The sequence below is a fragment of the Lepidochelys kempii genome, chromosome 6 (assembly GCF_965140285.1).
Source record: "Lepidochelys kempii isolate rLepKem1 chromosome 6, rLepKem1.hap1, whole genome shotgun sequence".
Classification (NCBI taxonomy): Eukaryota; Metazoa; Chordata; order Testudines; family Cheloniidae; genus Lepidochelys; species Lepidochelys kempii.
The window spans coordinates 35,485,437-35,509,719 of NC_136385.1; the positions used below are offsets into that span (position 1 = coordinate 35,485,437).

General features: G+C 43.6%; 1 protein-coding gene across 1 annotated transcript in view; it reads right to left on the reverse strand.

Moving 5' to 3' along the window:
* Positions 1-359: 359 nt before the first annotated feature.
* Positions 360-24,283, reverse strand: part of SCUBE2 (signal peptide, CUB domain and EGF like domain containing 2) — a 63,896-nt gene continuing 39,972 nt past the window's right edge. The window contains 7 exon segments of the mRNA XM_073347526.2: positions 360-871; positions 1,793-1,872; positions 5,937-6,089; positions 8,760-8,957; positions 10,272-10,433; positions 12,052-12,219; positions 14,889-15,059. Of these exon segments, the coding sequence (XP_073203627.1) occupies positions 719-871; positions 1,793-1,872; positions 5,937-6,089; positions 8,760-8,957; positions 10,272-10,433; positions 12,052-12,219; positions 14,889-15,059 (1,085 nt within the window). The 3' untranslated portion in view covers positions 360-718.

Consider the following 24,283-nt stretch of genomic DNA (forward strand, 5'->3'; position numbering starts at 1 on the left):
CATTGTGGTACTCCTGTTTTACTCTAATATAACCCCTCTGAAATCAAAAGACAGACATCAGCAGAAACTGGAGCAATGCAGTGGTAAATCTGTTCCATAGAGTTCAGGCTGAAATTTCATCCTTAGTTTACTTTGCCATGCATAGGTACTATATCTAGTATGACACACAGAGAGAAAATCTTGTGCAAAACTTGGATTCACTGGTTTGGGTTAAGACCATTTCAACCTCTGCTCTGAATTTCCTGGCAGTGAAGGTTTGAGAGGGACATCAAACTTGTTTTCACTTTCAACCAGACTGAATGTGAGTCCAGCTTTCTGGAGGTGACAAGCCTTAATTACAGCCCAGAGCCACACGGCAGTACTTAGCACGTCCACATTTATTAGCTTTTGTGTTACTGATGCAGCAACAGGACAGAGCTCTGAAGAGATCATGCCTGGCATCATTTAATTACAGAAAACATTGCCAGTCTCTAATCCAACAGACATTTAACCCGGAGAGCATCTTGTGACCTGAAAGGGATCATCTGGAAAGGAATCAAAATTCTGTTTACCAAAAACATTTATATTAGCTATGAAAGCCATACTCTGCAAAAGAACTAATTGGAGATCTTCCCTGCAGTCTCTCTGCCAGTGTGCAAAACACTCAGACACAGCCTCATCCATCCCAATGCTCTGCTGCATCATTAGGGGCTGTTTAGTGTTCAAAATGTAGGACCGGTTATTTGTAAGGCCTCAAAAATCTGGAAACTTTAGAGCGCAGCAGTCGAATAAAGGATCGTGGGAACATCTCTCTAGACTCTTGTGCTGTGTACTTGAAGTAGTTCTGTGGATGTGCCAAGACATCAAACAATGCCTTTATCAGCTTCTTATCCTGAAAAAGGTAAGGCAGATTTTTTTACTGTCAATGAACAGACTAGTTACATTCAGAATCACCAACACTTAATCCCCAATGATTCCATAGCAGATTGTTTTAATATAGGCAATGGCCTTGAATTTTTTTCTTTCCAGTCACTAATGTGGGCTCTCAGATCTACACAGCTGGAGTGAAATCCTGGTGAAATCTTGCCACTGACTTCAGTGGAGCCAGGCTTTCACCCCAGCCTTTATTTCAATACTGGCAGATCCAAGCATGTACAGAAAGCAGAATACTGAGTTCAGTTCTGACAGGAGAAACGTGCTTTTTGGGTGAAATCTACTCCACCTACCTGAGTACTGGGCTCTGTAAAAGGTGGAGTGTGATGTGTGTCAGAGAAGTGAGATCAGTCTCTCCAATCCAGGGCTAATAACTGCAGGGCCCTCACTCCCTCCTTCAAGGCTCCTATTCTGTGAGCTGAAATAGCAACCATTGTCTCTCCGTGCCAGTTGTGCAGGGCATTGGATCCAAGTAGATGTAGGCCTATGTCCCCCTTCCCAAGCTTGCTCCCACTGCAGCCTTCCAAGATGGCCTATGTGAAGCCAGCCTGGAGATCCTTTTCCTGGAGCTTAAGAGATGCATAGGCACCCTTGTGCAGCTGCTCTGTCCACATCTAGGCAGGGGGCTTTATTGATGCTGAGGCCTGGGAAGGGGTGTGCACCGATTTAGCACTTCCCTGAAGTGGCTTGGACCTATAGGGCTAGCATAGGGGTCTTGGAAGACATTAATGTTGCTCATGCAGACAGTCCAAGAGAGGGCCTCAGTGGAGTGAATCCCATGTGGGGAAGTAACTTCAATAGCACAAGAAAGTGTAATTTACAATTCTGTATTAATCTCTCCATTAATTCTCATACCAAAGCTTTAATAGAGGAAATGTACCTTAAGTATTTCTTGATGATTTTCAGATGCATAGAGTCTACCATCCCGAACTATGTCTTCTATTAGCTCCTGGTAATCCTCTGTTGGGGACACATGATATAATCACAGGTTTCAGAGTAACAGCCGTGTTAGTCTGTATTCGCAAAAAGAAAAGGAGTACTTGTGGCACCTTAGAGACTAACCAATTTATTTGAGCATGAGCTTTCGTGAGCTACAGCTCACTTCATCGGATGCATGCCGTGGAAACTGCAGCAGACTTTATTTATACACAGAGAATATGAAAAAATACCTCCTCCCACCCCACTGTCCTGCTGGTAATAGCTTATCTAAAGTGATCATCAGGTGGGCCATTTCCAGCACAAATCCAGGTTTTCTCACCCTCCACCCCCCCACACAAATTCACTCTCCTGCTGGTGATAGCCCAGGAGAGTGAATTTGTGTGGGGGGGTGGAGGGTGAGAAAACCTGGATTTGTGCTGGAAATGGCCCACCTGATGATCACTTTAGATAAGCTATTACCAGCAGGACAGTGGGGTGGGAGGAGGTATTTTTTCATATTCTCTGTGTATAAATAAAGTCTGCTGCAGTTTCCACGGCATGCATCCGATGAAGTGAGCTGTAGCTCACGAAAGCTCATGCTCAAATAAATTGGTTAGTCTCTAAGGTGCCACAAGTACTCCTTTTCTTTTTATGATATAATCATTTGCCTGTTAGACTCAGCTGCATAATCAATGAGGGCCACATTCTTCCCTTAACACATGAGTGAGCTGCTGGCCACTGGATGCAACAGGGAGGATGTGAGCGTGTAGGTTCACATGTAACACCAAACATCTGGCTCTCAAATTAGCAATCTTTGGTTTTTCAAATGACCTATAAATACACTGTACTATTTATTATGAGGTCACAAGCTGAGCTATTCATCATCAATCTGTCAAAGGCAAGAGAAAGAAGCAGCAACCTGGGGACAGCTCTATGAATTGTAACCATGTGGCATGCTTCAAACTTATTATGTTGCTAAAGAAATCCACACAAAATCCATCTTTAAATATTCTGAATCTTTTGCTGGATTTTTCATATTATAATCAAAAACTTTCTTAAAGGGCAGTTACAGTTGAGCCTGGGCAAAACCCTCCCAGGCAACAAAAGCCTTAAAAGGAAGGAAACTCCAAGCTAAGGGTGAGGTCTTCCCCCAACCAATGAATTACTCACTGTAAGTGAGACACTGCAGCCCACCAGTGGGTACAGGGAAATGTTACACCTAGCTCACACTGTCTGACAAAGCCTTAAGTCCAACCTCACCAAGAGTGACACAGGTGCAGAGGAGACACCCGGGGGGCGGGGGGGTGAAGCTCTGGCCCCACTGAAGTCAATGTGTGTTTTTGCCATTGACTTCAAAGGAGCCGGGATTTCTCCCCTGGGGTCCAGGTTAAGGGCTGAGCTTTGGGAAGTTTCGAGGGTAAGCATGAGGCTGGGGTTAAGGGTGAAGGAGATGAATGCGTGCAGTCAGGGTCGGATTTCCAATTGGGCACAGTAGGCATGTGCCTAGGGTCGCCGGCATTCTAGGGGCACCTAAAAGTTACAAGTGGGTTAAAGGTTTCATTTTTTAGGGAAAACACGAAGGTCAGCTGTAGGCGGGGGTGGGGGAGGAGGGCTGAAGATGCTGTGCCTAGGGGCACGGAAAGTGTAAATCCAGCCCTGTGAGCAGGACAGCCTGACCAGCTTCCTGAGGCTCATCGGATGTGCATCCCTGCCGCCAAAGGAAAGGGGCTGCTGACAGGAGAGGTTGTTGGGAGGAAGAGGGTGCCCCCCACCTCCTCTCACAGCCACAGGAACGGAGACAGCAGGCAGCCCCTGGGAGGGGGCTGAGTCCTGGTGCATCTTCCATTGCAGGGTAGGAGAGAAGGGCACGGGGAGCACCTCTCCTCCTCCTCCTCAGAAATGCCGGCGGGGAGGTGTTGCTACCTGCAGCACTCCACTGCCTCAGCCCGCCAGCCTCCACCAAAGCCTGTGAGCTTCAGGAGAGACGGCACCAAAGGGGATCTCTTAGCTGCGCTGCCCTCTGCTACGGCTCCCTCCTTCCCCTCCGCTGAGGTGTCCCCGGCTCCCTGCACGCTCCGTGAATCACCGTCGGCTGCCTTTCTACAGCGCCGCAGCCGGAGCTCGGCCGGGTTCCCGCCAGGTAATTCCCTTCAGTCCCCAGTCAAGCCCCGCTTTGGCGTTAATAGGGCACTGGCGTGAACGTGCAGCACCATGGGCGCTGGGGGAAACTTTCCCCGGGGGAGGCTGGCTCCTCGTCCCGCCTTTTCCGCCGCAACCCCGCCCACACTCCACCCCCCTGCTCTGCCCCAGGTCCCACCTCTGCCCACCGCTGACTCGCCGCTCCCCTGCTGAGGTCCCCCCTCCGCTCACTTCCTCCCCCCGGCCCCCCCGGCCGCTCGCCCAGCTGCTGCTCGCCTCCTCACCCCCCTGACAGACCCCTCCCCGCCACCTGCCCCCCCACACCTGCCATGCAGCTGTCGCCGCTCCCCTCCTCATCCTGCTGCTGCTTCTCCCCGCTCCCCCCCCCCCCGCGACACCCTCCCTCCTTTTCACCTTAAAACACTAATAACATTCCCCTCGGGGAAGGGAACAGCTACAGACCAATTGCCAGATGGATTCCCCTCTGCGGGGCAGGGAGTTTGGTGTATGCTGTATAGAGAGAGAGGAAAAGCCAGGCTACCTGCGCCAAACTGAAGCCTAATCTCTCCTTTTGAAAAGTTTCAGAGTAGCAGCCCTGTTAGTCTGTATTTGCAAAAAGAAAAGGAGGACTTGTGGCACCTTAGAGACTAACCAATTTATTTGAGCATGAGCTTTTGTGAGCGACAGCTCGCTTCATTGGCATATTTATACCTGCCTCTGGAAATTTTCACTACATGCATCAGACGAAGTGGGTATTCACCCATGAAAGCTCATGCTCCAATACGTATGTAAGGTGCCACGGGACTCTTTGCCGCTTTCACAGATTCAGACTAACACGGCTGCCCCTTTGATACTTGTCACTGTGTAAAGTTACTCAGGGCTAGTCTACACTGGCAACGCTAGTCATGGCAGAGCCAGCGCTCTAAAAAAAACCCACCTCCACGAGAGGTGTAGCTACCGGCGCTGGGGGCTGTTATTGGAAACAGGCTTAAGTCCCCTGGTCCATTTTCAAGCTATCAAGCTATCTAAATTTATAACTATGGTATTGCTAGGATGCCTATTGCTATAGAAACTGCTACTTATTATAAAGGCCCTGATACAGCTTCCATTGTCTTCAGTGAGAGCTGATCAGAACCCATTGAAATGAATACCACTGAGTGCAGCAAGACCAAATTTGGCCATGTCAGGGATGAAGATTTCAGTGCGTAAGTCTTTATGCACAGAAGTGAAAGAGAAAGTATGAAGGTTCTTGTTGGAAAATTTTACAAGCTGACAATCAGACTGTCATAATCTGCAGTACAGGGTGGGAGTTGATGTAATTGCACATAAACAAGTCCTCTGCTCATCCAACCATTCAGCTAAGTCAATTTAATGCCAGATAAGCACAGAATCATATTTTTTGTCACTGGAAATACGTTAATATTACAATATATAAGTATGCAAAAAACTTTCTATGTTTAGATGCAAGAAAAGTGCACTAAAAATAAATAAAAGCAAACTCTAACAGAAGTAAAGTCAGTCAAACTCAATGCAAAAAAAAAGGGGGGGAGGGCTCTAAAACTCCTCCCAAAATGTTTGTGAAACAACAGGGCAAAGCAAGCCTAGGGCTTTGTATACACTGACATTTTTGCAGAGCCATCAGTGCTAGCATAGCACGAATGGAAGCACTAGCATACACCAGCCAGAAGCGTTTTAGCCACCTAGTCAAGTCTAGACTGTCTCTGAGCAGAGTTTGACAATACAGTGGTAAAAATGCCAACAGCCAGTCTATGCTAACATTCTCATGGCCCTCATGTTAGACCAGCAATAAACATAGACTAAGTATCAATGCCCCAAACTGCAAGGGTTCCATTTTTTGAGAGTTCTATCAGTTTTACAATGTGCTCCTCCTACCCTCCAGGGATTGAAAGGTTCATGCTCCCACTGTAATATTCTACATTACTTATCACCTGTTAATAGCCACTTACCATCGTATGTTACATAAGGCACCTGGAATCCTTTGGCACTATTCCCTTCATTTGACTTGAAGTGGATCCACAGTTTTTTAGACCTAGATGTGAAAGCTATAGGGCGTTCGTAGGTTTGGCAGGTTTCATATGTGGTCACAGAATTGGAGGAAGCTTCCAAAGAAAATGTACAATACGCAGCTGTCAGGCAACTCTTAATAGGCAGCAGGTTTAAAACAAATAAATGGAAGTATTTCTTCACACAATGCACAGTCAACCTGTGGAACTCTTTGCCAGAGGATGTTGTGAAGGCCAAGACCATAACAGGGTTCAAAAAAGAACTAGATAAATTCATGGAAGATAGGTCCATCAATGGCTATTAGCCAGGATGGGCAGGAATGGTGTCACTAGCCTCTGGTGTCACTGCCAGAAGTTGGGAATGAGCGACAGGGGATGGATCACTTGATGATTACCTGTTCTGTTCATTCCCTCTGGGGCACTTGGCACTTGCCACTGTCAGAAGACAGAATACTGGGCTAGATGGACCTTTGGTCTGACCCAGTAGAACCGTTCTTATGTTCTTAACTCTTCAGTTACTTAGTGATTAAAAAACACACTAACCTATAGTGACAAAAATGCTTTTATGGTAGGAGAATAACAGGAATACAAGTTAAATAAGTGCAGTTTACACCTCATTTTGCAAGCATTAATGTGCCAAGATTTTGCTGTTAGTCTGAACTGTTTTGGGCAATAGCCAGAGCCAAATTCTGCTCTCAGCTACAGGAGGCCAACTTCCACCCCAAGAGTCTAATTGAAAGGACAACTGCAGTTATTAGTTGAATACTTTAGGGTTCTTTGCACAGAAAATTCATCTGGCCTCTGGAAGGTGCAATCTCCCAGACCACATGTTATCTGGCAGTGCAGCAGGCTGACTGAATCAGGAGACAGCCCAGACCAGTGCCTAAGGGTATGTCTACACAGCAAAAAGCTGTGCATGGACTAGCCTACCTGAGCTAGTTTGAATCCAGCTAGCGCAGGTAACAAGCAATGGGTAGTACAAGCGCAGCACAGACCCTGGGTAGGTGTTCTGGTCACTTCCTCTCTCAGAAGCCTGCACTGTGCTGTGTTCACTGCTTGTTACCTGTGCTAGCTGGATTCAACCAAGCTCAGGTAAGCCAGCTTCTGCTGCGTAGACATATCCTGAGTGCAGGCACCAGGGAATCAGAGCTGCAGGAATTGAGTTTTTGTTTGTGGACAGAGTGCTCGTGTCCGATCTCCATAATCCCTTAACAGAATCACATCAGTGCTCAGTTCAAGCTTCTTTATCCCACTGGCGCTGTGCAGCGTGAGAGGTGTTACTACAGCCCTACAGTAGTCCAATGAATGCTTTGTGGAGGGGGGGGCATCCAGGGAGTGACTGGTCAGTGCATGCTCTGTTTTTTCTTTGCCAGGTGACCTGCAGTTGGTAAGAGGGCCTCTGCCACCTTGATCCCTGTGAAGCAAATGGGAGGCTTGCTCATACCCTGACCATGTAACTTGGCTCCATAATTATTTTCATAAAACATTTTTTTCTTATTTTCTTTTAGCTTCTTAAAACATATTGCTTGTGAAATGTGCCAGTGCCAGAAACTGAAATGGTTTCTCCACAGCACATGTAGAATCATAGACTCAGAAATGCAGGGGTGGAAGGGACCTTGAGAGGTCATCAAGTCCAGCCCCCTGCCCGGAGGCAGGACCAAGTAAGCCTCAAGCATCCCTGACAGGTGTTTGTCCAACCTGTTCTTAAAAATCTCCAATGATGGGAATTACACAACCTCCCTTGGAAGCCTATTCAAGAGCATAACTACCCTTGTAGTGAAAAAGCTTTTCCTAATATCTAATCTAAATCTCCCTTGCTGCTGATAAAGCCCATTACTACTTGTCCCACCTTTCATGGACATGGAAAACAACTGATCACCGCTCTCTTTATAACAACCTTTAACATATTTGAAAACTGTTATCAGGTTCCCCGGGTCTTTTTTAACTCAAGAGTATACAGGCCCAGCTTTTTTTAAACCTTTCCTCACAGGTCAGGTTTTCTAAACCTTTTATCATTTTTGTTGCTCTCCTTTGGACTCTCTCCAGTTTATTCACATCTTTCTGAAAGTGTGGCGCTCAGAACTGGTCAGCAATCCAGCTGAAGCCTCACCAGTGCAGAGGTGAGCGGGACAATTATCTCCTGTGTCTTACATACGATAATCCTGTTAACACACCCAGAATATTAGTCCTTTCCTCATCTGCATCACAGTGTTGACTCATGTTCAGTTTCTAATCCACTACAACCCCCACATGCTTTTCAGCGGTACCTCCACCTCACCAGTTATTCCTCATTTTGTAATTGTGCATTTAATTTTTCCTTCCTAAGTGTAGTATTTTGCACTTGTCTTTATTGAATTCCATCTTGTTGATTGGTCCAAGTGGAATGGGTCTCAATCCGGATGGTATTAGTAATCGATCCAGTCCAACCTGGGCAGGGCTCACCTAGAGGTAAAAGTACCCATAACTCTTTACCGTTCATCAACCCTTACAAATGCTATATGAAGGTTTCTCACAATGGCACATTTCAGCTTTAGGCCCTCGATTCATCTGGACCCAATTCCACATGATGATGGAAAGGATGTTGGAAAGGATTTCCAAATTCATTGTCAAATGAAACCTATTTCTCTACTCTTTAGAACTAGGCTTTAGGTGACTGGTTTTTAGTTTATGCACCAGGCGTGGAATAAGCAGGAGAATTCTGTTCTTCACCCTGAGGTCCATTGGAAAGACAGACATTATACGGTTTGGAAGATATTTCAGACTTACAACTTTTTCGCATCACCAGGTAGTCTCCACATTCATCTTCTATTGGCAGAAATATTTCTGGAACCACAATCAGAATGCGGCGCTTAGGAGGTGGATTTATAGTCCACGTACATTCAATGTTCGCAGGGTAATTCCCAGGATAGTTTGGGGATTCAACATATCCAGTGAAATCTCCAAGTTCACCTCCACAGTGTCTATCTGAAAAAGGAACACGTCACCCAGGGCCGGGGAATGAGGAGAGGGATATCTAGAGCCTTCTCTACAGTCATTGTCAGCAAAAGCAATAGACATATGAACCCATTTCTGTTTGCATATGAAACAGGTGAACCCCTCTGTCAGCTGCACATCAAACTGGTCCCTGCTTTTGCCTTTGTTTCTTTAAATAGTGAGATCCAGGCTGAAAAATAAAATTAGGAGCAGAACTATTAGCACAGAGGCATATGGTGGCTGTGAGGCTACAGCCGCTTGCAAAGGGGATGTAAGACACGACCGTGTCAGAGTTCTCCACTCGCTCCCATCCAGGGTAACATTTTTATACTCAGCTTTACACAGGGGTAAGTAACTACACAGGGTGTAAGGTATTGGAAATTCAAATATATGATGCACAATGTCTGCAACAGCTCAGGACAGAGTGAATTCTGCCCCATCCATTCAGAGGGTGCAGTGTGCATGCCTCCTATACCAGACCTGCTCCATTGGCTGCTGTCGGGGAGATGCAAGGCCATGACCTTGAGTCCCCTCCCTACCTCTTTTGCAGAAACGAATGCAGAAAAACTGGGATTGTGACTAGCCCCCATGCAGGATGTTTTGAACACTCTTCTTGTGCACCTGGGCGGGTCTGGGCACTTGCTGCCTTATAATATTGTTAAGGCTGTGGCATGCCCTACAACTGCAGCCCTTCGTTTACGAAGAGATGCAGCTACCAGAAGCAGATATATATAGTCAGGGTTTCATCAGAGGATTTTCTCTTCCCCTCATTCTCCTTGCTTTATGCCCTCATCTTCCTACATTGCAGCCACCATTATTCAGAAACCAACAGGGACTCCCTTTGGGCCTGTTCTGTAATAAGCTGGAAAGGTTACTGTTAAGAAGCCCAGAGAGCAGAGTGAGTTGCCTGAGCCGCATTCCTTCCCCCTGCTAGCCCAGGGAGAGAGAAAAGGAGACTAAGAACCCAACCAAATCTCTTGCATTACATGGCAAAGCCAAGATCTACCAGCAGTACCCAAGTGCGGCCCAACACTCCCAGGGTTGATCTTATGTGCAGACTGGCAAAATTAATGATTGTTAGCACAATAATACTACAAGCCTCATTCACAGAGCTAGATGCCTCAATAAGTCATCTAGGGACGTAACTCACTTGTGGTGTAAACAGGTGCAACTCCTGTGACTTCCCTGTGGTTATGCCCACTTGCACCAAATCTGAATTCAATCCCTACAACTCTCATTTTGGATGCTAATGACTCTGACCTGTTTCATTTCTAACTGGCTGAGAAATCCATTTGTGATACTTACTTTTACACTGGGTTATGTTTGTTGATCCATCAAAATCAGTCGTGGTGTTTCCAGGGCATGAAATACAATAATTTTGACCAAACTCAGGTTGGTAGGTCCCAACTGTGCAGCGAATACATCGGTGAGTTGTAGTATTATAAAAATGACCAGGTGAACATTGAACTGTAGGGGTTTGTAAACATGTAGTACAGTTACCAAAAGCGATTATGACACTAGAAAGTAGCTTTATGTATGTTTTTATAGGACTTATTATAAGCTAAGTAAATAACTAATGTTATACTTGTGTGGAGCTACAGCAATAAAATGAAGGCGTACTAGGCTCCTTACTGCATTTCCAATATCATAGCTCTTTTTGTGAGACCACAAATATAGCTCACAGTGCCACATGCTAGTTCCTGTCTAGAAGTGAGAAACAGCAGAAAGAAAGAGAAAGAATGTGTATCTGTCTGTCTGTGAGGAGCAAGGGGGTGGGGGGGAAGTAAATAACAGATAGTGAAAAAAAGAACATTTCATTAAATGGTCCAACCCTGATAGTTTTACACATGGCAAATCAACTGTATATTCATATATCAACGGAACAATTCTGCCACACTTATTTATACTGAGAAGTACAGTACTACCTGAACAGACTTGCTGAAATTCATTGTCTAGTAGGGCACTACGCACCATGATTAAGGGGAGGAGGATTTGGCCCTTCATGATTTGTACACTTGTTTTTGCAGGTCTTATGCAATGACTAATGCACATATTACGCTATACTCCCATAACAACACTCTTAGAATAATATAGAATAATCTATATTAGAATCATGCATTATAACCCCTGCCCCCTGGTTACATATGACTCCTGAACTTGTAAGGATGTGGGGCAAAATCCTGCACAGGACTTACATCCCATACATCTCCATTAGAACCAATTTTGATTACTGTTTGCAAAAAAAAAAATACAATGCTGCTTACATTAAACCTATGATTTTTAATGCAAATGTTAACAAGAAACTCCTTTGTGGTTAAAATATCATCACCACAGGATTCTCATCGTAGGTCACAGGCATTGGGGCTCAAGTGCCAATTATGTGGGACCTCCCTTAACTCAAGTTTTCAGGGGGGCTTCTGACCCACATGATGCCCATTAATCATGCTCCAGAGCATCCTGGCTAATTCCATTTTCAGCCTGGTCATAAAGGACTCCCTTCCTGCAGGAGCTAGTCAATGGTTCTGACTGTTGTGGATCCATCTCTCAGAACCTACTGCTCTTTAGTCAGACCCTGGATTCCTTTAGCTGCTTCTGTGGTTTCCAGTCAGCACATAATTAACATTATAGCCAGTTTGGGTACTTTGGCCTCTGTGATCCCAAAGGGTTGGTGGTGTTATGATTGTGTGGCTCCCTTGTGCATCCATCCATTCTGGTACTAAGGGGACCATCTTGCTGCCAGCCATCACTCAGAGACAGTCAGCTCTCCTTTGTCCTTGAGATTAATACCTGGTTTTTCCTATGTTCTTTTCTATCTGTCTTCACAGATCGTCATGACAAATCATTGACCAGGTTCAAGATATCTGCCAGACCATCTGGTAGTCCCAAAATGCCAAAAACTTGAGATGTAAGAGAGCTCCCACATGACTTGAGCCAGGGGCATGACACTCAAGTGTGAGAATGCTGGGAAACGATAGCTTTAAAAAGGGGACATATTTTGCCCTTTTAAACTTTAGCATTCATAACAACAGGGACAGTGTTGGTCTCTCAAAGCACTGCAGTTCATTGTATCTCTTCTTGATCTTACCTTTCGTCTCGCAGTCCTGAAACATTGATGCACCACTGTATTTTGTTGTCAGGCCTCCTCCACATGGAAAGCAGGCTGTCCGGCCAGCTTCAGGTTGGTATGTTCCAAAGGGACAAGGCAGACAGGGCTTGAAGCCATCAGAGGAATATTCACCCCGTGAGCACTGACCTAGAGAACATAAATACACATTAGCATAAACCTGAACTTTATGGAAGCTGTATCATGGCTGAACGAATATTACGCACCTGCTCCTCAGCTGGTGCAAATCATTTGGTCATAAGTATGGAGTATGAAAGTCTGAAACCAATTTTATGCAACAAAACATGGGTTGAAATAAGATCTTAATAAGTACGTGGCTGGAATCATTTACAGGCTTTAATACAATGATGTTTGGAATAAAATTGGTTCTATTTTTGCTACATGTTGCTTCAAAATTGTAGGACAACATTCCAGCCCTTTTTCCTTTTGTCTCCAAAATGGACACAAATGAAAGCATGAAAAATGCAGTGTTATTTTGCACCCATTTTCTTTCAGCCCTGATTGCCTGCACACAACTACACAACTACACACAACTCTCTGGGCATGTGACACAAGTAATCAAGCAAGGGAGGCTGCCGGTACAACTCACAGGAGGTACTCCAAAACAAAGTCCCACTCTGATCCACTGCTATACGGGGGAGAGGCTTGCTGAGCTGGAACTCCACAGATTTTAGGGAGCGAGAATTAGGGCCCAGTAGCTGCAATTAAAGTACAGCACTGCTCCCCTGCTGCCTGTGGCTTTTCTCATTTAAATGGAAGCAAGAGCCAGCACCTGCCCCATAGAAGTTGCCTATTGTAACATCAAAATGAACACTGACTGGTTCACAAACATTGGTGAACTCTTCAGTGAACCTGGTGTGAGGAGTTTCACATTTCATTATAGAAGAGTCTCAATGGGGCTAGCCCACTAATAGCATTTTTAAGTCATATAGCTGCAGATTATGTAGACTCTCCTGCCATTTTGTTAATGAGCTCAGAGTCTATAAAACAGGCAGCTGTACTAACCTAGCACTGAAACTATAAGTAGCAGAAACCCAGATTTTGTAGAATTAACAATTTATTTTTATTCTATACAATGATTATTATTAATAATCAGTAATTAAACAAACACTTTATTACTGTATCACCCTGAAACCCCAATCCAGATCAGGGGTTGTGCTAAACTCCATACAAACACATACTGCACCACAGTCCGTGACTCAAAATACTCTTGCCCTCAGACTCTGGGTCTTTGATATTGTCTCCACTCTGAATTGCTTTGCTCTGCTACGGTATGAAGGTAGGATTTACCTCACGGAACTGATTCTCTATCGACCCTGTGGATCCTTTATGGAAATCTCTGAAATAAAATCTGTCTTCAAAACTTGTAGCGAGCAACTGATTTCAATGACAGTGGTAAGTAATTACACTGCTCTGGATGACACAGAATCGTGCTGCAGTTGTTCAGCCATGCTGAGAAATTTTGCCCTTTTAAAGAGCTGTTGCGATAATAAACCGGTTGTTAGTTTTAGTTTATAGCTCCAATAAATCATTCCGTGAATGGCTGTTTTGTTAAGGAGTTAAATTGGCCTTGGCTTCGTTTCAAAATATTTGACTAAAAAACAAAAAGGACATTAACTACTGGTCATGATCAATGATGAAGAATTTTGTTTATGGCTAACAAATTCAGTTTAATAATGAGCTTCTCCTTCGTGTATTATAGGCAGCAGATAAAGTGATGTTATCTGGCTCATTATACTGAAACTGAATGAAGAAAAATATCATCCTAATTCTTGACTCTAATTTCTCCAACACAAAACACTTTTATCCAACCTTCTGCACTTTGTGGATACTCATTCATTTGCTCGTGGCTCTTTTCAAGTCCCTCTTTATTTTATAGGTATTTCTATGGCACACACATCTCTGTAGTGTCTGTGAGCCCCACAAATATTAATGAACTAAGCCTCAGAACATCCCTAAGAGGTTAAAAAACCCCCCACAAACTACTTTCATTTTAGTGACAAGAAAAATGAGGTACAGAAGAGGTTAAGGATAGTAAGGTTAATTTTGAAAAGCAGGTAGCCAACTTAGGCACCCAGAATCAATGACCACTTTTGAAAGTCAGACTAAGTCACTTGCCAAGATCACACAGGAAGTCTGTGGCAGAGACATCTGGAACAGAACCCGATCTCCTGTATCTCAGTTCTATGACCTAACTGTGAGAACATCTTTCCTCCTAAGTGCTTCTCCTTTACTGTTTCTTTTTTGCTGAAGTTATTTTACTGGTTTAGATTTTATTTTTTAAATCAGGTGCGACTTTTCCCCCCAGACTTTTCTTAGATCTCTAGCTTCACATTATACACCCCCTGAACAAAGTAACAGCCCAACACAGTCTTTAGATATGCACAAGGAGCTCAGTGGAAGCCTTATGCACTCATCCAAGGGCAGAAGCTATGTGAACACACAATATATCTGAATGAAATCTACTCCACTGGATCTCTTTTTCTCAGCAGCTTTGCCATTTGCACATTACTTGTCTTCACAAATCACTTTCATCTGTAGTTACGTGCTGTAAAACCCACTGTGGAGGAAACTGATTTGAATTCAATATTTTGGAATCACATACAAAAAGCAGTGAAATTCTGAGTCACAGCTGCCACTCCATTTTTAACTTTCCCCATTGTTCTCAGGTACTGCCGGGGCCTTTGAGTGCTGGGTGATCTTATATAGCACACATGATACTTTCAAGGTGAGTGAAGTAAGGAGTGACGGCATCATTTCTGTGCCTTTTCTAGCTCTGTAGGGTGTAAGAACCTTACCTCCACATTTGGATATATCCCGAGCTCCAGTTAATTTTTGGTTTCCCAGGTTCTGAGGACTTGGGCAAGGTTCACAAGTTATTTGTCCTTCCTCATCTTGGTATGTTCCATTAGGGCATAAAACACAGAGTTCTTGTTCCCCATCATAGTATGTTCCGACACTGCAGTTAGCTAACAACATGAAAAAACATCTGGTGACCAAAATTCAATTTATGTTCTTCAAAGCCAGTAAGTTAAATTGGCAGGTACCAGGTTGCTGAATGACTTGCAGATTGATGCCTTGTACCTCTAAGGCAAACCCACTAGAATAGAACCACGAAAATGCAAGGGGCGGGGATGTTCTAGAATTTTGCAGAGTGAAATATTCCCTACAAAGAGAAAACCAATGGTTCTACTATAGTGCATACCGACAGAGACCACATCAGACTGTATAGACTATTTTGATTTTCAGAACAGATATGGGACATTGAAACATAGGAATTGCCCTACTGGGTCAGACTCATGGTCCATCTAGTCCAATATGCCATGTCTGATGGTGCCCACTGGGGTGCACAAGGTGAGTTCAACAGGAAGTACCTCTGCACAGCCGACGGCCACAACCATGGCGGGTGGTTTGCACGCAGTTGGCCCTGGCAACTCACTCAATTCTCATTGGTGGCTGCACGGAGCTGTGTGTGTACCACTGTGACACACCCTGAGATCTTACCTCAGCTGGCATACTAAAGCTAGTGAGGGTAGCTATCTGCAACCACCATTAGCGAAAGGGTACATCTGGCCCTCAAAGTGCACTAAGTCTCCTCTTACAAAGCCAGCAAAAAAACTCCCAAAGGATACCATTGTCAGAAATGGTGCTGGATCAGGAAGAAGGTCATGAGCCAGTTTAAAACCAGGGGAGAGGCTTCAAAGGGCTGACAATGGAGGAAGTACAAATTTAAATAGTTTATTTCTGTTTGTTGAACTGAATCAGAAAGCTTAATTTCAACTCAGTTCTATGTTAAACTGTGCCCCCCCCCCAAAGCTGCCGTGCCTTATGGGAGGTGTAATTCAAGTGCCTCATGAGGTCGCTATTGTCCTCTATGGGCTAGGCTCACCAGACTACATCTCCCATGGTGCAGCATCACCATGTAACTTCCATGAGGCACCATGTTGACTCAACCAGAGGGGAGACTGTGGTGAGTCAGAAGAGATGTAGTCCAGGCAGGGAATCTGCCCCACAGAAAAAATGGGGGAACAAGGCACCCAAACTAGAACCACAGAAGCGCGCGAGACTCAGATTAATGTCAAACTGACCCAAAATGAAATGTTTTGATTCAGTTCAACAAATCAAATTCTTTCATTTCAGCTTGACCCAACCCAAAACAAAATATTTAGCTCTGAATATCCCAACTGCAAATCAAAAAATGTCAGCATTTTTCCCAGGGAAAAAACTTCAATTTTGCTAAAACTACATTTTCCATCAATAAACATTTTGAGAGAAAATTCATGATCAGCTCTAACAAACATGCTTTTTAAATTGTATATGTCATAAAGAGAAGGGGAACATTGTAAACATCAACTCCTTCCCCCTAAAATAACAACAGGACAGGCAGTAGCTCACCAAGAGCCAAAATCTACTTTGGTCACATCCCTGCAGTCTCACTGCAGGTGTGTAACCAAGAGCAAAGTTTAGCCCCCCACCATCTAGGCTGTGAAGTAATTTCCTGGGCACTCATTGCTGTTGGGGGCATTAATTTCAAAATGGCATCCCCAAATCAGCCTTGCACCTATGTGCATAACCCTTGCCCACTCCATAATTTTATCATTCTGGGGGTTGTTTTGCTAAGTATGATGGAGAGAAAACATTAAATGTTCAGCCCTTTTTGGAGGGGAGATAAAGATTTCACAAAACAAGCCACAAACCTCATCATTCAACTCTCCATCAGCCCTTAGTTTTTCATCAATTAAATGGCGTGGAGGTGAAACCCTTCCAGCCACAGAGGGGCCACATAGGCCTGAAGCTCAGCAGTATCACTGTAGATCTGCTACGCACAGGCCCAGGAAGTATAGGGTTGTACTAGGGGATTCCACAACCCCTGCCCACCAGGGAGCCGAGTGCCACGTGAAGGGAGGTTGTAGACACATCTAGGAGTGCCGGGGCATTGCCACTGCAACTGCAAGCTGCCTAAATCTGCTTATAAACCTCATTTTGGGGGGCTCACAACCTGTAGTCTGTGGTAGTGGCTGTTTAGCTGGTTATGTTTTTATATTGGCACCTATCAATGTAATAACAGACAAGCCCAACTACACAGCCACCCACATCTTGCCTCCAACAACTCCTGAACCGGGCCCTGTGCAAAGTCCATTTACTCAGGGGACAAGCATTCCACACTTATTCATATCTGATGTTACTAGAAACAGCTGGTTACCTAACAAACCCCTTTGTGCTAACAAAGCGCTTGATGCTGAGGGGTGCTGAGGATCCACTACACTCTAGGAACTGAAAGTGCTCAGCACCTCTTGGAGTTAGTTTCAATAATGGTAAAAACGTACCCAAAAAGTGCAGCTTGGGAAAATCAAGTATTAAAAAACCTTTTCACAATGTCTGTAGAAAAATTCATCTCTGTATTTCTATCCACTGTCTCCTCTGAGACATGCCGTACGATGCAAGATTGAAACAGCTCCTGCTTGTCTATGACAGCAATGATCAGAAAATTACATTTTCATGCATCTTTAGCTATTCATTAATCTGACAGCTGCTAATTATTAAATCTAAATATTAGAATTAAAGAAGCACCAACAGGTTCCAAAGATTTATGCCTCCTTGCTTAGAAGGCAAGAGTTCCCCAGCCCTCTCGAGTACACATAGGGTATTTATTCCAGATAACTCTATGTGGATAAATGGTGCAATGTATCAGACTATTTAATCTCACAGATATTCACGATGGATCAGTAAGAGGACATAGCCCATATTCATCCCCATCTCCTATTTACAGATGATCTAAATGTGGGTCACTTATCTGCTGCCTAACAAACTGAGTATGTAGCTAAACAAAAAGATTTGTTATCCAAGGGACACAGATCTTTCTTTAGGCTCAATTATACATTCCTTTCTCATGGCAAGTTGTACCTGACTACAGAAATCACCCAGAGAAATCAGTGGCACTATTTGTGTAGTAAGAATGACACAACTAATCCTCTAAGCAGGAAACCTAAGAAAAATGTTAAACGCAAATTCTTTTGTGCCAATGTTTGTTTAAATAAAGCTAAAAATTTGATTCTCATCTCACAAAACCACAAAATAGAAGGTGTCCCATGACATATGGGAAATACCCGGTTTAAAACAAGGTCTAAAGATTTGCAAACAAGGCAAAATCAAGAATTCCACTGGCTTTCTTTGCTTCCTCCCCTCCCCCCAGCAACCTGCTTGTTTTTCTTCAAATGAACAAAAGGAGCAATTGCCTCTAGTAGACTTCATTTTTGTAGCTGCTGTCTTTGTTTGTCTTCAATGCCCATTAAAATCCCATTCTTGAATCTCAAGCAGCTGTTTTTAAAAAAATATATGTGAAAGCTTTTCGGATGGAAAAAAAGGGGGGAGCCCCCACAGGGAGCCAGGATTACTAGCTACAAAGACATTTAAAGACTCTTCCACTCTTTTCAGCATTTTATTCTTTGAGCATTTGACTCTATTGACAAATACTTTGGTATTTCAGTGACTAAAGTGAACTTCATAAAAGAGGTCATGATCTAGCATCTAACCATTTTCCTAAGATTCATGCCTTGACTTATAAGGAAAATCACAAATAACTGATGCAAATTGATGCCTAAGCAGCATCCTTGAAGTTATTGTTTTTAACAGTTCACAGACTTCGGTCACATGGAGAGATGATGTGTCTTAGGGATTTATGTCTATTATCATGAAAGCAAGCAGGTTAGCAGTATGAACTGCACTTTCCTCTCTCCTTTGAGAATTTATTGCCTGTTAGCTCTCTAAAAGTGAAAAAAAATGTAATGTGTTGGATTTTAGCTGTGTGAAAATACATTTACTAATTGCAACAAGTGAAAAGGCAGACAGGCCTTTTGTGTTTCTCTTTAAACATATTTTTCATACTTTGTCTTTTAGAATCCCAGTGTCATAGAACATGCAAACAATGGGAATCCGCTGTGTTTTCAATGGTGATTTCTTATTGCTTTGGATTCGCTCTCAAAACTAAGGGCATGTCTACACTTACTGTGGATCGACGCTGCAGTGATCAATCCAACGGGGGGTTCAATTTAGCGGGTCTTAGGTGGACCGCAATCGCTCTCCCATCGACTCCGGTACTCCACCGGAACGAGAAGCGTAAGGTAAGTTGACAGGAGAGTTTTTCCCGTTGACCCAGTGCAGTGTAGACACTGCAATAAGTTGACCTAAGCTACGTCGACTCCAGCTACATTATTCACGTAGCTGGAGTTGCATAACTTAGTTCGACTTAACCCCGTAATGTAGACAAACCTGCATGGTGTTGAGCAACCAACGTTATGAACTTCCATAGAAGATGAGGTGCTCAGCACCTCCCCAAATCAGGCCCTAATATACCAGAGCTATTCACACCTACTGACCACTAAAGAGACTGCTGTTAATTTTGACACACACATACCCCCAGATGGAATGCTCTTTCATTGTGTTACTACAAGGCAGCAGAGCATGCTGACACTCTTGATGCATTATGGGAAATTCAAGGAACAGTGCCAGCTGCTGTGTCACCTTTGCCTTGCGCACATCACTTGGGCTGTTCAGGGTGCCGCACCTACCATACATCCAACACAGAATGTTCACTGTACGCAAAGGAGGCAGCTCTACTGGAATGATGTAGCCAAAATACATCAGCAGCACAGTTGTCAAAGCAATGGAAAAAGTGTTAAGAGTTGGCTTCCCCTCTCTCATTGGGAAATGTCCCAGTAGGAGAGGAGGCCCTTGATGGATGTTGTCAGCCACTGCTCCCCCTCTTCTCCGATACAAATATTCCAAGTAAATTAGGCACTGATAAGAAACTGTCAATGTTTAGACATTTGATCTTGGTCAGAGTAAGGCTTTAGTGAAACATGGTGAAAGTCCAGTCTGCACTACAGAACCAATGTTTGTAACCACATTAGTGGAGAGTCTTGCTGTAACCAGGCACCCTGACGTATATTCGACATGCAGATAAAGCCATCAAAAAACCTTCCAGGATGATGAATCGCCATCTCCTCAAGGATCATTTGGCATTTCCAGTTTCCCTGAATGACCCCATCTTGAAGTTACAGCTTTCAAACCCGCATCCCTTTCAGCACAATGACGTAAGCCTGATGTGGGGGAGGATCATCTCTAGGAGCAAGAAAGCAGTTCAGTCTCCATGCCTGTTCAAGTCCTAAGATTGCTAATAAAGGGGAAATTATGGGGATTTTGTTTTTGTGGTAAGTTTTAGGAGCTACATTCTCAGAGCTGCAAACTGGGAGCCATGTGCAGTGCAAGGCAACAGTTTTATTGAATCTACTAACTCAATGCTGCATATTCTTATGTGCCAGTAGACTGAATTCTTTCTAACAACTGTCTAGATATCTCTTTAACAGAGCACACTTTAACAATATCTACAAATGGAACCATCAGGCTAAGACCACGAAATTCAACTGCACCGAGACCTCAAAACAGCCATCAGCTGTTGAACAGAAAGATCAACTTTCAGTCAACCTGAACTGGATTTGAACGAACAGCCTTTAGATGGAAGATTCCATGCTCCTGAACTAGTGATGGCCTTGCTTTTAGCATCAACAACTATGTACCATGAATGTACATGCAAACATCCAGCTTTAGGAAAGGTAGACTGCACTAGTAACAGATTTTCTACTATAGCCTGTCGTGTCCCGAGTCTAGGAATTTTATGTCATATTGTGCTCCAATTTGGACCTTGGGAGCTTAAAAGAGGAAGGGTGAGGAAAAAAAATGTTTTCTTCAAAAAATGGTTCCTGACATCAAATGCTGAACATAACAGAAGAGTTTTCACTGGAACCCCCTTCAACAATATATATTATATAATAAAACCATCACTGAAAAGGAGACCAACTAAATAAGAGATTGTTACAGGTATGTAGAGATTATAGCCCTAATTCAGCCTTTAACTTCTGTGGGACTGCTCATGGTAGAAGATCAGCATATATTTAAGTACTTTGCTGAATCAGGGCCTATGTAACTGAATTCAATTGTGTGGGAGTAGGTAGAATCTCTGCCATGTCTTTTTCATTGCTGCTCTTATTATCTTGTTGTACATAATATTTGTCCAACCAATCTGTCTATCTGAAATAAAGCTAAAGCATTAGCTTCCAGAATCCCTCCCTGCTCATTGCAAGGTTTCAGCTTCTGCCTAACAATCAAAGAGAAGGGGGGGGGGGGGAAATCATCTGGGATTGCAGAGGAGAAAGCAACCCACTCTCTAACCCCCACTCTAAACACCAGCAAAAAAGTGTGAAGGGGGAAGAAAAGCTTAGGGAAAGAATGATGGGGAGACATTTAAAACAGAAATAAGGGCAACGCCTGGAGAAAGGAGATAAAAAATTAAGAATAACAAGGCAACGTGGAAAAGGAAGTAATCAAATAAATAAAAACAATAAAATCCTGAGGAAGATGAGACGTTAGGGAAGAAAACCAAGGAAAATAAGAGTGGAAAAGAGATAAAATAGCAACTGTGTGAAGAAGGGATTGAGTCATTTATGGAAAAAGAGAACAAATATTGAATTTGGAGGGGGAAATCAGAATAAAGGAATAAAAACTAATTCTAAAGAAATTAGTGCATATAAAAGAGGAAAATAATGAAAAGGAAAAATTGAGACTGAGGGAAAAAGAAAAATAAGTCAGAAGAGGCTATAACAGAAGGGAAAAAACTGAAAGGAAAAGGCTGGGAATGTGAATAATGTCCAGATTGCAGGAATTGCTGCTAAATGGAAGGTAAGGGCCAGTCTACACTGTAGCAGCTTTCAGAGTAGCAGCCATGTTAGTCTGTATTCGCAAAAAGAACAGGAGTACTTCTGGCACCTTAGAGACTAAGTTAAATAAAGTTCTCCTGTCTACAAAACCAACTCCTGGTTAAGCTACATGAGAGAATCCAGAGTTTTAACTGGAGCACCCAATCCAATAGTTGTTACAGCACAGGCTGCAACTTTACCTTCCACTTAACGGACACCTTTTATAGTCTGGACACTACTCAGAGGTGATAAATACATCCAAGTATTGAGGGCCAGCACAAGGCCCTGTGACTCTGTAAAGCAGGCTGTGTGCACTGAGGTGAATTTTATTCAGAGGCAGTCTCCTAAGATTCCAGACATTTATTTTGTTCTAACTAGGATATTTGAAATTTCTGAACCGCAATCTGCCCTTCACTCAATATCCGCACCACAAAGCCCCATCCGTGCCAAGAGTCTACCTGCTCCTGTCCCTCTGCCGCTCCCTTCTCTTCGAACCAGTCTATTCAAAATCCTGTTGCCAAAGTTATCTCCTACTCCTGTTATGTCCTTGAATCCATTCACTGACTTGCTATCTCTTGCTACATAGTCATCCTCGCGTTCAAAGTGCCTCCTTTTCCATGTGTCTTTATGGTGCCTAGCACAGTAGCTTGGGACCTTCGGGAACTACCGCAAAACAAACAACACACTACTTAATCTCATACCTACCTACATCCCTGAACTATTTTTTTCCCCTAATACTCCCTTCTTGCTCTCTACAGTACTCCAAATTCTTTCTTCTTACTGTTTTTTTCAGCCGCTCCTTAGCTTTGTTCCTTCTGGCTGGTGGTGAGAGGTAGCAGTAGTCCCAGTGCCATTTTTAGAGTGCGCAGCCAAAAATGGTGCCATAGTCCTTAGTGAGGATTCTAGCCCTGTCCCTTTAGGGCCTATCCTTCCCACACGGAAGCTTCCATTGACTTCAGTGAGGCAGGATCAGGCCCTCAATGCAGGCATTTTGCAAGCCAGCTTGTACATGGAAGATGAAGTAAATGCAAAGATTGATCATTTAGGTTCCTCTCTGACATAACAGGCAGAGACTAAGGGCGGACTGACTGCAGATGGGCAGAGGATCAGCACTATGGAGGACAGAACTAATGAACTAAACTCATCCACTGCTAAACTTATGAAAGATTCAGAAAACTGTGTTTTAAAGAGACAAAATAGATGAATTTGAAAATAGATCACAATGCAGTACCCTGAAAAGATTCCCAGGGCAGAGGCACAGAAAGAATGGAGCCCAAAGATCTCTGAGTATTTTGTTTGCGATGTAACTGGAGAAAATGGAGCACCAATTCAGTTCCCAGTACCACTGAACAGCTTATCTGAGTTCCTCCTCTTGATGTTTGTGCTCACAGGGCCATCCTCTGTTTTAGTTAATGTGACAGAGGCTAGCCATGGCCAGAACAATCTTTCTTACCACTCTGCAGAAGCCTCCTTTTTTAGCACAGAAATGGAAGGAAAGCTTCCTGAGTTTTAATGAGTAAGAAATGTCTCTGCAAATTACAGGAAAATAATTACACACATCCTCTCACATGGCTCTGCATGTCCCAGTTCCTATTTATAACTAAGCCACTACAGATCTGGATGACAGAAAATGGTTGCCAAGAAAATCAGGACATAGTTTAGCCATATGAGTTCTGATTTTTTGTGTGCAATCAATCTGTCCTATGATATTTCTAGTTTGTTCATCGACATATTAGCTAAGCACCATTATCTTTTTCCAGTCAGATTAATTCAGGCAGCTTGGAAGCTGACATACTGTCCCAAGTTAAGTATGTTTTGTCTCTATTACCCAAAACGCCATAGTTTATAACACCATGATTTTTGCTTTTTCTGCCTTTAACCGCAGTCAACGGGCAAAAGTGGCTGCATTTCAGAGTTGGTGTATGAAAGGAGTTCATATAGCAGAATGAAGGATGTTGCATATAAATATCATATATGATATCGATAGAGATCTGTGAAATGGGTATGAGGAGAGAAAACATATGATTGGCTGGTAAATGGTATGATGAGGGTAATTATCTGGTAACACCTCACAGATTGAGAATCTTTAGCCAGTTTTTGCCTTCCCTTAAATCATTTGTCCATATGAGATATGTCCATAAACCGCTCACTCCAAGCATGGAACATGAAGAAGGGAACAACCATCTCCAGGTCCCATGCCCTCCCCAACTCTCTGCTGCACCACAAACTCCAGAAGGCTTGAAGGGACTTTCCCTCCTTTCTCCACTAGAAAGACTTGAAAACTTTTCAATATCCACACTCAGTGAAGTATCCAAAGCTTTGCCCTGCCTTATTACAAAGCTACTAAGAATGAAATGAAACTTCCAGCTCATTTCTGACATTCCTGAGCAGTTTGGGTGCTGTGTATGTTCAGCTCCCTTGGACCCGGCCTCCTTGCATAA